The 15,453-nt window shown below is 41.8% G+C and overlaps 2 protein-coding genes across 2 annotated transcripts; one reads left to right on the forward strand and one right to left on the reverse strand.

Moving 5' to 3' along the window:
* The first annotated feature begins 646 nt into the window (after window positions 1-646).
* Window positions 647-5,281, forward strand: LOC135519801 (uncharacterized). Its single transcript, XM_064945012.1, has 3 exons — window positions 647-870; window positions 2,239-4,060; window positions 4,490-5,281. Exons 1-2 carry the CDS (start codon window positions 647-649, stop codon window positions 3,935-3,937), a joined length of 1,923 nt encoding a protein of 640 aa, XP_064801084.1. The 3' UTR covers window positions 3,938-4,060; window positions 4,490-5,281.
* A 1,653-nt stretch (window positions 5,282-6,934) lies between these two features.
* On the reverse strand, window positions 6,935-15,077 carry LOC135520867 (stathmin-2-like). The gene is made up of 3 exons (XM_064946675.1): window positions 14,895-15,077; window positions 13,794-13,985; window positions 6,935-7,243 (listed from the first exon to the last, which is right to left on the reverse strand). The coding sequence occupies exons 1-3, from the start codon at window positions 15,060-15,062 to the stop codon at window positions 7,184-7,186; spliced, it is 420 nt and encodes a 139-aa protein (XP_064802747.1). The 5' UTR covers window positions 15,063-15,077; the 3' UTR covers window positions 6,935-7,183.
* Between the last annotated feature and the right edge of the window lie 376 nt (window positions 15,078-15,453).

The raw sequence follows: 15,453 nt of genomic DNA on the forward strand, positions 1-15,453 counted from the left end.
GTCAGTATGTTACGTTGACCCCTGAGTTCAGGTTGTTTTTATGGTCAGTATGTTACATGGACCTTGGAGTTCAGGTTGTTTTTATGGTCAGTATGTTACATGGACCTTGGAGTTCAGGTTGTTTTTATGGTCAGTATGTTACATGGACCTTGGAGTTCAGGTTGTTTTTACAGTCAGTATGTTACGTTGACCCCTGAGTTCAGGTTGTTTTTATGGTCAGTATGTTACATGGACCTTGGAGTTCAGGTTGTTTTTATGGTCAGTATGTTACGTTGACCCCTGAGTTCAGGTTGTTTTTACAGTCAGTATGTTACATTGACCCCTGAGTTCAGGTTGTTTTTATGGTCAGTATGTTACATGGACCTTGGAGTTCAGGTTGTTTTTATGGTCAGTATGTTACGTTGACCCCTGAGTTCAGGTTGTTTTTACAGTCAGTATGTTACGTTGACCCCTGAGTTCAGGTTGTTTTTACAGTCAGTATATTACGTTGACCCCTGAGTTCAGGTTGTTTTTACAGTCAGTATGTTACGTTGACCCCTGAGTTCAGGTTGTTTTTATGGTCAGTATGTTACATGGACCTTGGAGTTCAGGTTGTTTTTACAGTCAGTATGTTATGCTGACCCCTGAGTTCAGGTTTTGTTTAGGAATGGGTTCGTTCGGGGCAGTGGTAGAGCAGGTTGAGAGCTTCAAGTTCCTTGGTGTCCATCTCACCAACAAACTATCATGGTCCAAACACACAGCCGTGAAGAGGGAACGACAAAGTCTATTTCCCCTCAGGAGGCTGAAAAGACTTGGCATGAGACCTCAGATACTCAAAACGTTTTACAGCTGCACCACCGAGAGCATCCTGACTGGTTGCATCACTGCCTGGTATGGCAACTGCTCGGCCTCCGACCGTAAGCCACTACAGAGGGTAGTGCGAACAGCCCAGTATATCACTGGGGCCAAGCTTCCTGCCATCCAGGACCTCTATACCAGGCGGTGTCAGAGGAATGCCCTAAAAATTGTCATAGACTCCAGACACCCTAGTCATAGACTGTTCTCTCTGCTACCGCACGGCAAGCGGTACCGGAGCGCCAAGTCTAGGTCCAAGAGGCTTCTAAACAGCTTCTACCCACAAGCCACTAGACTCCTGAACAGCTGATCCAGGGCTGCCCAACCCTCTTCTTGGAGATCTACTGTCCTGTAGGTTTTCAGTCCAACCCTTATGTAGCATATCTAATTTAGCTTGTTAAGGTCTTCTTGAGTAGCTAATTAGTAGAGTATGGTGTGTTAAATTAGGGTTGGATGTAAAACCCACAGGATGGTAGATCTCCGGGAAGAGGGTTGGGCAGCCCTGAGCTAATCAAATGACTACCCAGACTACTTGCATTGCCCCCCCTTCTTTAACTCTCTGTTTATTATCTATGCATAGTCACTTTAATTGACTCTGTACCGGTACCCCGTGTATATAGCCTCGCTATTGTTATTTTATTGCTGCTCTTTAATTACTTGTTACTTTTATTTTTTATTAATCTATATTTTACTTAACACTTATTTTTCTTAAAGCTGCATTGCTGATTAAGGGCTTGTAAGTAAGCATTTTCATTTAAGGTCAGGGTAGCCTAGTGGTTAGAGCGTTGGACTAGTAACCGAAAGGTTTCAAGTTCAAATCCCTGAGCTGACAAGGTACAAATCTGTCGTTCTGCCCCTGAACAGGCAGTTAACCCACTGTTCCTAGGCCGTCATTGAAACTAACAATTGGTTCTTAACTGACTTGACAAGTGAAATAAAGGTTAAAAAAACACCTGTTGTATTCTGCGCATGTGATGAAATTTCAGAACCAAAATATTGCATCAGATACTCATTTTATGTTATGTAGTCTGTCCACACGAGATTAGGAGTGGGACTTTGTCTTGTTTAGATTTAGCAACAGTGGTGGAACTGTGAACCCAGACAGCAGAGCAGGGAGGAGCTATAGGAGGACGGCCTCATTGTATTGGCTGGAATGTAGTAAAATGGAACGGAGTCAAACACAGTTTCCATATGCTTGATGTGTTTGATACCGTTCCAATTATCCCATTCCAGCCATTACAATGAGCCCGTCCTCCTATAGATCCTCATACCAGCCTCCTCTGCCAGACAGAACAAACAGTAAATGTCCCTGACATCTGATCTGTACTACCATGAAAGGCAGAGGAGAGAAAACAGATTATATAAAGATGGGAAGTATCCTGAGCATCACTGAAACATCAACAGGCAGAGAGAGACAGACTTACTGTACAGAGACACAGGGAGAGTCATTATAGTGAGTGAGACAGACTTACTGTACAGAGACACAGGGAGAGTCATTATAGTGAGTGAGACAGACTTACTGTACAGAGACACAGGGAGAGTCATTAGAGTGAGTGAGACAGACTTACTGTACAGAGACACAGGGAGAGTCATTATAGTGAGTGAGACAGACTTACTGTACAGAGACACAGGGAGAGTCATTATAGTGAGTGAGACAGACTTACTGTACAGAGACATAGGGAGAGTCATTATAGTGAGTGAGACAGACTTACTGTACAGAGACACAGGGAGAGTCATTATAGTGAGTGAGACAGACTTACTGTACAGAGACACAGGGAGAGTCATTATAGTGAGTGAGACAGACTTACTGTACAGAGACACAGGGAGAGTCATTAGAGTGAGTGAGACAGACTTACTGTACAGAGACACAGGGAGAGTCATTATAGTGAGTGAGACAGACTTACTGTACAGAGACACAGGGAGAGTCATTATAGTGAGTGAGACAGACTTACTGTACAGAGACACAGGGAGAGTCATTATAGTGAGTGAGACAGACTTACTGTACAGAGACACAGGGAGAGTCATTATAGTGAGTGAGACAGACTTACTGTACAGAGACACAGGGAGAGTCATTATAGTGAGTGAGACAGACTTACTGTACAGAGACACAGGGAGAGTCATTATAGTGAGTGAGACAGACTTACTGTACAGAGACACAGGGAGAGTCATTAGAGTGAGTGAGACAGACTTACTGTACAGAGACACAGGGAGAGTCATTATAGTGAGTGAGACAGACTTACTGTACAGAGACACAGGGAGAGTCATTATAGTGAGTGAGACAGACTTACTGTACAGAGACACAGGGAGAGTCATTATAGTGAGTGAGACAGACTTACTGTACAGAGACACAGGGAGAGTCATTATAGTGAGTGAGACAGAGTTACTGTACAGAGACACAGGGAGAGTCATTATAGTGAGTGAGACAGACTTACTGTACAGAGACACAGGGAGAGTCATTATAGTGAGTGAGACAGACTTACTGTACAGAGACACAGGGAGAGTCATTATAGTGAGTGAGACAGACTTACTGTACAGAGACACAGGGAGAGTCATTATAGTGAGTGAGACAGACTTACTGTACAGAGACACAGGGAGAGTCATTATAGTGAGTGAGACAGACTTACTGTACAGAGACACAGGGAGAGTCATTATAGTGAGTGAGACAGACTTACTGTACAGAGACACAGGGAGAGTCATTATAGTGAGTGAGACAGACTTACTGTACAGAGACACAGGGAGAGTCATTATAGTGAGTGAGACAGACTTACTGTACAGAGACACAGGGAGAGTCATTATAGTGAGTGAGACAGACTTACTGTACAGAGACACAGGGAGAGTCATTATAGTGAGTGAGACAGACTTACTGTACAGAGACACAGGGAGAGTCATTATAGTGAGTGAGACAGACTTACTGTACAGAGACACAGGGAGAGTCATTAGAGTGAGTGAGACAGACTTACTGTACAGAGACACAGGGAGAGTCATTATAGTGAGTGAGACAGACTTACTGTACAGAGACACAGGGAGAGTCATTAGAGTGAGTGAGACAGACTTACTGTACAGAGACACAGGGAGAGTCATTATAGTGAGTGAGACATATTGAGATATGATGCTGGCTGTGTGTGTCACTGTTGTCCTGGGCCTTCTCTCAGTGAGTGGCTCCCAGGCAGCCCCTTTAACCTGTGATGATCTCCTGAGACCACTGGAGCTGAGCAGTGTCAATCAGGTACTATCTACTGAACTGTACTGTCTGTCTGTCCATGCACCTGTCATCTGTCTGTCTGTCATCTGTCTGTCCGTCATCTGTCTGTCCGTGTATCTGTCTGTCCGTGTATCTGTCTGTCCGTCATCTGTCTGTCCGTCATCTGTCTGTCCGTGTATCTGTCTGTCCGTCATCTGTCCATCCGTCTGTCTGTCATCTGTCTGTCCGTACGTCTGTCTGTCCGTCTTCTGTCTGTCCGTCATCTGTCTGTCCGTCATCTGTCTGTCCGTGTATCTGTCTGTCCGTGTATCTGTCTGTCCGTCATCTGTCTGTCCGTACGTCTGTCTGTCTGTCATCTGTCTGTCCGTCATCTGTCTGTCCACCCATGGTTAGGGAGACAGGGTTGTTTGTGTCAGCTGACCCAGATTGTCTATCTGCCTTTCCATCTTGCAGACTCTGGGGAAGTGGATGTATATTGCTGAGAGTTCGGATGGTCCTTTCTGGGAACAAATACTGTATACCTTATTACACAGTGCCTGGATAGAGATCTCTGTGCCGGTCGGTACCCAGAACAACATTCTTGACATCGCCCATTTCTTTGGCATCGGTATTCCACATCTAAATGCTTTTCGATTCAGATGCTACAGGATCAACTCTAACTTTACTCTGCATGACAATAAAACATGGACCTCAGTGACCCCCAGCCCTGTTACTGAGGTTCTCCTGCCAACGTGCTCAGACTGCCTCCTGACCCTGGAGAGATGGGATGAGGATGGGAAGACCTTCACCTCTCTAACACTCTACAGTAGGAGACGGGAGCTCACTGCTACTGAACTGGACTTCTATAAGAAACAGGTGGATTGTCTCAGTCTGCCACCAGCGACATTCATGGATCCACAGAAAGATCTCTGTCGCGACACAACTCCACTCTTAGAAGATACAATTGCGAAGGAAGTTGAGAATGCAGTTGAACTTATTTCAGAGATTCCAAGAATACTCAGATATACATTTACACGTTTAATGGATTTAGTTTTTTTAGCCATTTCAAATGTTTTTGTGTTTGATGAGTAGTTGCCTCCTCCTCTCTGATTGGTTTGCTGCCCACCATGTATTCTACAGTAACCCAGGGTTACAGTACCTAACCCAGCAAGCCTGTAAACAGTCCCTGTTGCCTTGATGTGGGACCAAACTCCACTCTGCTAATGTTGCTCTACATTCAACACAATAAATCCAGATTAAGACAAATGTGATTTACATTGTTTTGTTTGTCCCAATGACCAGCTACAATCGGGAGCATTTAAAAAGAAAAGGAAATAAAAGAATGGGTGATAGTCTACTTCCGGGTTTCTCAAACTGGGTCCCGAGGCCCCCAAGGGAACGTTCAGTCCCCAGGACCGAGTTAGGGACCCTGTTCTACTGACATCACTTACAGTAGCCTACTCAACGTCTCTTATCGACAGCAGGACAGTCAGTCGTAAAACATCCAACACTCAACATGTTTAGGTCATTGGTTCTTTTATTTGGCAGTTTAAATGTTCCCTTGTCTTTAGCACAGAAAATAGTGAGATGGTTCATGTCATGTTGACAGAACCCCAAAGCTTTATTCAGCGAAGCTTGAGACACATGGAGGGAGAACACTTGTACTGCAGTAGTCAGCATGTGGAGGATGCAGGCAGATCGTTGTGACATATTTAAACAGGGTCATTGTAGTGTGCTGAATGTGGAGCATCCATTCTCTGTGTATGGAACTACCAGAGAGAGGACGCTGATGATATGACACCTCACTTGAAACACACACACACACACACACACACACACACACACACACACACACACACACACACACACACACGCACACATAGACTTAGAGTGAACATGTCTGTCAAGATAAAGGAAAGGGGGCTTTAGAACATTCTACTGGCCAGGATGTCATGTATGGTGGCTCTATGATGTCATCATAACATTCAAGTCTCCAGATTCAGTGGACATATCAGACTAGAGTAAGCTAAAGTTAATCACCTGGCCTGCATCCCAAATGGAACGCTATACCCTTTTTTTCTGCACTACTCTGGTCAACAGCAGTGCACTTTATAGGGAACAGGCTGCCATATATAGTCAGGGGTCAGTCTGGAGGAAGTGATAAACAGCTGCTCCATCTGGAGACACATTGTTAAAGAGGACCAATCACCTCCTCTTGTTCCAGCTTCCTCAAGATCATTTGAGGACATGTGGACATTTTAAGCCGAGGGTTTGGCAGATTTTTAATGTGAGTTCACAGCATGTGTGTAATTGTGTGTGTGTGTGTGTGTGTGTGTTTACGTGTGTGTGTGTGTGTGTGTGTGTGTGTGTGTGTGTGTGTGTGTGTGTGTGTGTGTGTGTGTGTGTGTGTGTGTGTGTGTGTGTGTGTGTGTGTGTGTGTGTGTGCGTGTGTGTGTGTGTGTGTGTGTGTGTGTGTGTGTGTGTGTGTGTGTGTGTGTGTGTGTGTGTGTGTGAGGTGATAAAATGGGATGCGCTGTCAGGAGTCTGAGTTCACGACCTGTTAACATTCTTCACAAAGACACAGAAACTGACATCATTAGAAAACAATGCAAACGTCAGCTAACAACCAACTCACAACACCAAAAAAGACTTTCACAAAAAAATTATTGTAGATTCAAATTTCAAGAACCAATAAATAATTAGATAACAAAAGAAACATTTGAAATTGTACAACACAGTGCATTTGATACACTTGTTTGCGCTCAATCAGCCTAGCCTACCCATCAAGATAGATACAAAAATGAAGTATTTACAAAATAATACCCATGTTTTCATGTTGTTGATTATTTTCCCCTTCGGAAAAAATAAATCATTAATTATCTAATGGAAAATACTGTTAATACTGATTGTGTGTTGTGTGTGTGTGTGTGTGTGTGTGTGTGTGTGTGTGTGTGTGTGTGTGTGTGTGTGTGTGTGTGTGTGTGTGTGTGTGTGTGTGTGTGTGTGTGTGTGTGTGTGTGTGGGGATGGGTCAGGGTGGGTGGTGTAGTATGTTGGTAGTGAAGTCCTCCACCCTCCAGGACTCCAGGGCTTGGTGTCTGCTGTGGAGTTTCCAGGGGTGAGGCTGGGTGGAGGGACGTGATTGGTGGATGTTGGGGAGAGGTGGGGCTCACGCTGTCAGCTCTTCCCTCAGCTCTTTGTTCCTGCGCACCATGGCTGCGTGTCTCTCCTGAAACACAGGACACAGACACCACAGATAGAGAGGAGGAAGTTAACATCCACACTGGACAGGAAGTCAGAGCTATAGCTTACACAGGCAGGATGCACCCCTAGTGGTCTCTTAGAATGAAGTCTCTATTTTAATTCTAGTTCTTTCATTCTAATTCTAGATCACACCATCTCCTGCAGGCGTTCCATCATGGCTGCCGGGTTGGCCTGGTGGTTCTCCTTGATCTGCTCCATCTTACATTACTATTACATTACTACCCTGCTACACCATTACTACAATAACATTACTACTACCACAGAACTAGTACTGCTACTGCAGTACTACGACTACTACTACTACAGTACTACTTCTACTATTTCAATACTACTACTACTACTACTACTACAGTACTACTTCTACTATTTCAATATACTACTACTACTACTACTAATACTGCTACTACTACTACAACTACAGTACTACTACTACTACGACTACTACTACTACAGTAGTACTACTATAATATTACTATTACGACTACTACTACTACTACAACTTCTACAGTACTCCTACTACTACTACTATTACAGTACTACTACTATTACTACAGTAGTACTACAGCATTACTATTACTACTACTACTACTACATCCACTACAGTACGGCTACTACTACTAGATTTACAGTTCTACTACTACAGTATTACTACTACGACAGTAGTACTAATACAGTACTATTATTACTACAGTACTCATACTAGTTTTACCACTGGTAGCTAATACTGAATACCGTATTACACAGTGCCTGGATAAAGGTCTTTGACTTCTTTGGCTTCAGTATTCCAGATCAGAGGACTCTGATGCTCCAGGATCAACTCTAACTTTACTCTGCATGACAATAACACATGGACCTCAGTGAGCCCCATCCCTGTTTCTGAGGTTCTCCTGACAACGTGCTCAGACTGCCTCCTGACCCTGGAGAGATGGGATGAGGATGAGAAGACCTTCACCTCTCTAACACTCTACAGTAGGAGAAGGGAGCTCACTGCTACTGAACTGGATTGTCTCTACTGCTACTACTACTACTACTACTACCGCTACTACTCAATTAATACTACCACAGTACTACTACTACCACTACTACTACTCCATTAATACTACTACACTACTACTACTACTACTACTACCGCTACTACTCCATTAATACTACTACACTACTACTACCACTACTACTCCCTTAATACTACTACACTACTACTACTACTACTACTACTACTACTACTACCGCTACTACTCCATTAATACTACTACACTACTACTACCACTACTACTCCCTTAATACTACTACACTACTACTACTACTACTACTACTACTACTACTACTACTACCGCTACTACTCCATTAATACTACCACAGTACAACGACTACTACTACCGCTACTACTCCATTAATACTACTACACTACTACTACCACTACTACTCCATTAATACTACTACACTACTACTACTACTACTACTACTACTACTGATACTACCGCTACTACTCCATTAATACTACTACACTACTACTACCACTGCTACTCCATTAATACTACTACACTACTACTACTACTACTACTACTACTACTACCGCTACTACTCCATTAATACTACCACAGTACTACTACTACTACCACTACTACTCCATTAATACTACTACACTACTACTGCTACTACTACTACCACTACTACCGCTACTACTCCATTAATACTACCACAGTACTACTACTACTACCGCTACTACTCCATTAATACTACCACAGTACTACTACTACTACCACTACTACTCCATTAATACTACTACACTACTACTACTACTACTACTACTACTACTACCACTACTACTCCATTAATACTACTACTACTACTACTACTACTACTACTACTACTACTACTACTACTACTCCATTAATACTACCACAGTACTACTACTACTACTACTCCATTATTACTACTACACTACTACTCCATTACTACTACTACTACTACTACCGCTACTACTCCATTAATACTACCACAGTACTACTACTACTACCACTACTACTCCATTACTACTACTACTACTACTACTACTACTACTACTACTACTACTACCGCTACTACTCCATTAATACTACCACACTACTACCGCTACTACTCCATTAATACTACCACAGTACTACTACTACTACCACTACTACTCCATTAATACTGCTACACTACTACTACTACTACTACTACTACCACTACTACTCCATTAATACTACCACACTACTACTACTACTACTACTACTACTACTACTACTACTACTACTACCGCTACTACTCCATTAATACTACTACACTACTACTACTACTACTACTACTACTACTACTACTACCGCTACTACTCCATTAATACTACCACAGTACTACTACTACTACCACTATTACTCCATTAATACTACTACACTACTACTACTACTACTACTACTACTACTACTACTACTACTACTACTACTACTACCACTACTACTCCATTAATACTACTACCTACTACTACTACTACTACTACTACTACTAATACTACCGCTACTACTCCATTAATACTACCACAGTACTACTACTACTACCACTACTACTCCATTAATACTACTACACTACTACTGCTACTACTACTACTACTACTACTACCGCTACTACTCCATTAATACTACCACAGTACTACTACTACTACCGCTACTACTCCATTAATACTACCACAGTACTACTACTACTACTACCACTACTACTCCATTAATACTACTACTACTACTACTACTACTACTACTACTACTACCACTACTACTCCATTAATACTACTACACTACTACTACTACTACCACCACTCCATTAATACTACCACAGTACTACTACTACTACCACTGCTACTACTGCTACTACTCCATTAATACTACCACAGTACTACTACTACTACCACTGCTACTCCATTAATACTACTACACTACTACTACTACTACTACTACTACTACCGCTACTACTCCATTAATACTACCACAGTACTATTACTACTACCACTACTACTCCATTAATACTACTACACTACTACTACTACTACTACTACTACTACTACTACTACTACTACTACTACCACTACTACTCCATTAATACTACTACACTACTACTACTACTACTACTACTACTACCGCTACTACTCCATTAATACTACCACAGTACTACTACTACTACCACTGCTACTCCATTAATACTACTACACTACTACTACTACTACTACTACTACTACTACTACTACTACTACTACTACTACTACTACTCCATTAATACTACTACACTACTACTACTACTACTACTACTACTACTACTACTACTACTCTATTACTACTGCTACACTACTACTACTACTACTACTACTACTACTACTACTACTATACTACTACTACATTACTACTACTACTACCACTATACTACTACTACATTACTACTACTACTACTACTACTCCATTAATACTACTACACTACTACTACTACTACTACTACTACTCCATTAATACTACATTACTACTACTACTACTACTGCTACTACTCTATTACTACTGCTACACTGCTACTAATACTACTACTACTACATTACTACTACTACTAGTACTACTACTACTCCATTACTACTTCTACTAGCACTACTACTAGTACTACTCCATTACTGCTTCTACTACTACGACTCCATTACTACTACACTCCTACTACCACTACTAATACTAATACTACTACTTCTACATTACTACTACCACTACAACTACTACCACTACTACATTACTACTACCACTACTACTACTACTACTACTACTACATTCATTACTACTACTACTATAGTACTAATACTATTTCAACTACTACAACTGCTGCTCCATGACTACTACTACAGTACTACTTCTACAGTACTACTACTACTGCTACTACAGTATTACAACTACTGCTACTACTATACTACCACTACTTCTACTGCTACTACTCAATTACTACACTACTACAGTACTCAATTGCTACTACTACTACACTACTACTACTTCTACTGCTACTACTCCATTACTACTACTACTACTACTACTACTACTACTCCATTGCTACTACTACTACTACTACTACTACTACTACTACTACTCTATTACTGCTACTACACTACTACTACTGCTATTACTACTTATACCACTACTACTAATCCATTACTACTACTACAGTACGAGTACTACTATTATTACTACTACCACTACTACTATTCCATTACTGCAACAACTACTACTACTACCATATTACTACTACTACTACTACTCCATTACTACTACTACTAGTAGTACTCCATTATTATTACTACTACTACTGCTCCATTATTACTACTACAGTATTACTGCCACTATTACGATACTAATATTACTACTACTACTGCTACTCCATTAAAACTACTGCTAGTAGTAGTATTAGTAGTAGTAGTAGTAGCAGTAGTACAGTAGTAGTAATCGTGGTATTAGTATAAGTAGTAGCAGTAGTACTGTAGTAGTAGTAGTAGTGGTAGTCATGGAGTAGTAATAGTAGTAGCATTAGTAGTAGTAGTCGTAGTAATACTACTACGACTACTACTCCATTAATACTACTGCTGGTAGTTGTATTAGTATTAGTAGTAGCATTAGTACTGTGGTAGTAGTAGTAGTAGTAGTATTAGTAATAGTAGTAGCAGTAGGACTGTATTCGTAGTAGTAGTAGTAATAGTAGCAGTAGTAGTAGTAGTAGTAGTAGTAGTAGTAGTAGTAGTAATACTGTAGTAGTATTATTATTACTACTACTACTACTTCTGCTACTACTAATGCTACTACTACTACTACTCCATTACTACTGCTACTACTACTGCTACTACGGCTACTACTAGTACAGTCCTACTGCTACTACTATTACTAATAGTAATACTACTACTACTACTACTAATACTAATACTAATACGGGCATTAGTATTAATGGAGTAGTAGTGTAGTCATAGTTATATTACTACGACTACTACTACTGCTACTAATACTACTACCACTACTACTACTTCATTACTACTACTACTACTACTACTACTACTGCTACTATTACCACTACACTACTAGCACTTCTACTGCTACTACTCCATTACTACGACTACTTCTACTACTCCATTGCTACTACTACTAATACTTCTAATACTACTACTACTACTACTACTACTACTACACTACTACTACTACTGCTACTACTACTTATACTACTACTACTACACTACTACTAATACTACTACTATTATTCCATTACTACTACTACTACTACTGCTGCTACTACTACTACTCCATGACTACTACTACTACTACAGTACTACTACTACTACTACAGTACTACTACTACTACTACTACAGTACTACTACTACTACTGCTACTACTACAACTACTTCTACAATAGTACTACTACTACTACTACTACTCCATTACTAATACTACAGTACTACTACTACTATTCCATTACTGCTACTACTACTACTACTTCTACATTATTACTACTACTACTCCATTACTACTACTACTACTAGTACTCCATTATTACTTCTGCTACTACTACCCCACTACATCTACTACTACTACTATTACAGTATTACTACCACTATTACTATACTACTACTACTACTACTACTACTCCATTAATACAACTGCTAGTAGTAGTATTAGTATTAGTAGTAGCAGTAGTACAGTAGTAGTAGTAGCAGTAATCATTGTATTAGTATTAGTAGTAGCAGTAGTACTGTAGTAGTAGTAGTAATAGTAATGGAGTAATAGTAGTAGTAGCAGTAGTAGTAGTAGTAGTAGTAGTAGTAATAGTAATGGAGTAGTAATAGCAGTAGTAGCAGTAGAAGTAGTCGTAGTAATACTACTACGGCTCGTACTCCATTAATACTACTGCCAGTAGTAGTATTAGTATTAGTAGAAGCAGTAGTACTGTTGTTGTAGTAGTAGTAGTAGTAGTAGTAATAGTAGCAGTAGGACTGTAGTAGTAGTAGTAGTAGCAGTAGTATTAGTAGTAGTAATACTGTAGTAGGAGTATTACTGCTACTACTAATAATACTAATACTACTACTACTCCATTACTACTACTACTACTACTGTCATTCTGCTACTACTACTACTACTACTACTACAGTACTACTGCTACTACTAATACTAATACTACTACTGGCAGTAGTATTAATGGAGTACGAGCCGTAGTAGTATTACTACTCCATTACTACTACTACTACTACTACTACTACTACTACTACTACTGCTACTACTACTAATACTACTACTACTACTCCATTACGACTACGACTACTACTACTACTACTACTGTACTACTGCTACTACTAATACTAATACTAATACTACTACTAGTACTCCATTATTACTACTACTACTACTCCATTACTACTGCTACTACTATTACTACTACTACTTCTACTACTACTGGTTCTACTACTCCATTACTACTTCTACAGTACTACTGGCCAGTCTTCTCTCACCTTCTCCTGCAGGCGTTCCATCATGGCCGCCAGGTGGGCCTCCCGGTTCTCCTTGATCTGCTCCATCTTCATGGTGAGCTTCTCCTCTGCCATTTTGCTGAAGTTGTTGTTCTCTTCCATGGCCTTGAGCAGCACATCCCTCTCATGCTCCCTCTTCTCTGCCAGGGCCCTCAGCACCTGGGCCTCCTGGGACTGGACCACAGAGAGACCATGGATGTCACCATAGAGTTGGAATCACTAGAATGGTCAAAGCACCTCAGACAATAGTAATTTTTAAAAAGTGTTATTTTATTTTAATTGTACCCCCTTTTCTCCCCAATTTCGTGGTATCCAATTGTTAGTAATTACTATCTTGTCTCATCGCTACAACTCCTGTACGGGCTCGGGAGAGACAAAGGTCGAAAGCCATGCGTCCTCCGAAACACAACCCAACCAAGCCGCAATGCTTCTTTAACACAGCGCGCATCCAACCCGGAAACCAGCTGCACCAATGTGTCGGAGGAAACACTGTGCACCTGGCTACCTTGGTTTGCACGCACTGCGCCCGGCCCGCCACAGGAGTCGCTGGTGCGCCATGAGGCAAGGATATCCCTACCGGCCAAGCCCTCCCTAACCCGGACGACGCTGGGCCAATTGTGCGTCGCCCCACGGACCTCCCGGTCGCGGCCGGCTGCGACAGAGCCTGGGCGCAAACCCAGAGTCTCTGGTGGCACAGCTGGCGCTGCAATGCAGTGCCCTAGACCACTGCGCCACCCAGGAGGCCCAGACAATAGTAATTTGACTGGTACATCCAATATGGCCGCCAATCCATCCACCACGGAATATGAACTTGAATGGGACAGCTGTTCTGTTCATTCTAATTATATGTATATTAATGATTATATCAAAACGCAGGGCCCTGGGGTTGCCTACTCACAGATCTAGAATTTTATACACTCTAAGGAAAAACAGGTGCTATCAGGCAGCAGTAATTTTGGTTCCAGGTAGAACCATGGAACCAAAAAGGGTTCTACTAAGGGGACAGCCGAAGAACACTTTGGGGATTTTCTTAGAGTGTACCTACTGTTTTTATCATTCTAGTTCTATAGTTCTACTACTCACCCTCCTCCGGTCCTCAGCTGCCTCCAATTTCTTCTGGATGTCCTCTAGAGACACTTCCTCTTGGGGGCGAAGCGATGCTGTGGGCCGCATCTGACACCGGGGATGGGGCTTCAGAATCACCTCAAAGGCCTGGCCCGACGCCCGCTTGTTGATTGGCTTCACCTCCATGTCTGAAAACAAGTGAAAAGATGTATTATTTTTTCTGTGGTCTGGTCTTCTGGGGTCTGGTCTTCTGGGCTCTGGGGTCTGGTCTTCTGGGTTCTGGTCTTCTGGGTTCTGGTCTTCTGGGTTCTGGAGTCTGGTCTTCTGGGTTCTGGTCTCTGGTCTTCTGGGTTCTGGTCTTCTGGGGACTGGTCTTCTGGGGACTGGTCTTCTGGGGTCTGGTCTTCTGGGTTCTGGTCTTCTGGAGTCTGGTCTTCTGTGTTCTGGGGTCTGGTCTTCTTGGTTCTGGTCTTCTGGGGTCTGGTCTTCTGTGTTCTTGGGTGTGGTCTTCTATGTTCTGGGGTCTGGTCTTCTGGGTTCTGGTCTTCTGGGGTCTGGTCTTCTAAGTTCTGCGGTC

Source organism: Oncorhynchus masou, chromosome 29, assembly GCF_036934945.1.
Source record: "Oncorhynchus masou masou isolate Uvic2021 chromosome 29, UVic_Omas_1.1, whole genome shotgun sequence".
Lineage (NCBI taxonomy): Eukaryota > Metazoa > Chordata > Actinopteri > Salmoniformes > Salmonidae > Oncorhynchus > Oncorhynchus masou.

What these genes read in the sequence shown, in the direction of transcription:
- LOC135519801 (XM_064945012.1), top strand. Translation starts at nt 647, where the DNA reads ATGGGTTCGTTCGGGGCAGTGGTAGAGCAGGTTGAGAGCTTCAAGTTC. An exon ending in ACTGGTTGCATCACTGCCTG is followed by an intron (nt 871 to 2,238) that starts GTATGGCAACTG and finishes AAACATCAACAG; the next exon opens with GCAGAGAGAGACAGACTTAC.
- LOC135520867 (XM_064946675.1), bottom strand. Translation starts at nt 15,062, where the DNA reads ATGGAGGTGAAGCCAATCAACAAGCGGGCGTCGGGCCAGGCCTTTGAG. An exon ending in CAGCTGAGGACCGGAGGAGG is followed by an intron (nt 13,986 to 14,894) that starts GTGAGTAGTAGA and finishes TCTGTGGTCCAG; the next exon opens with TCCCAGGAGGCCCAGGTGCT. An exon ending in TGGAACGCCTGCAGGAGAAG is followed by an intron (nt 7,244 to 13,793) that starts GTGAGAGAAGAC and finishes CCTGTGTTTCAG; the next exon opens with GAGAGACACGCAGCCATGGT.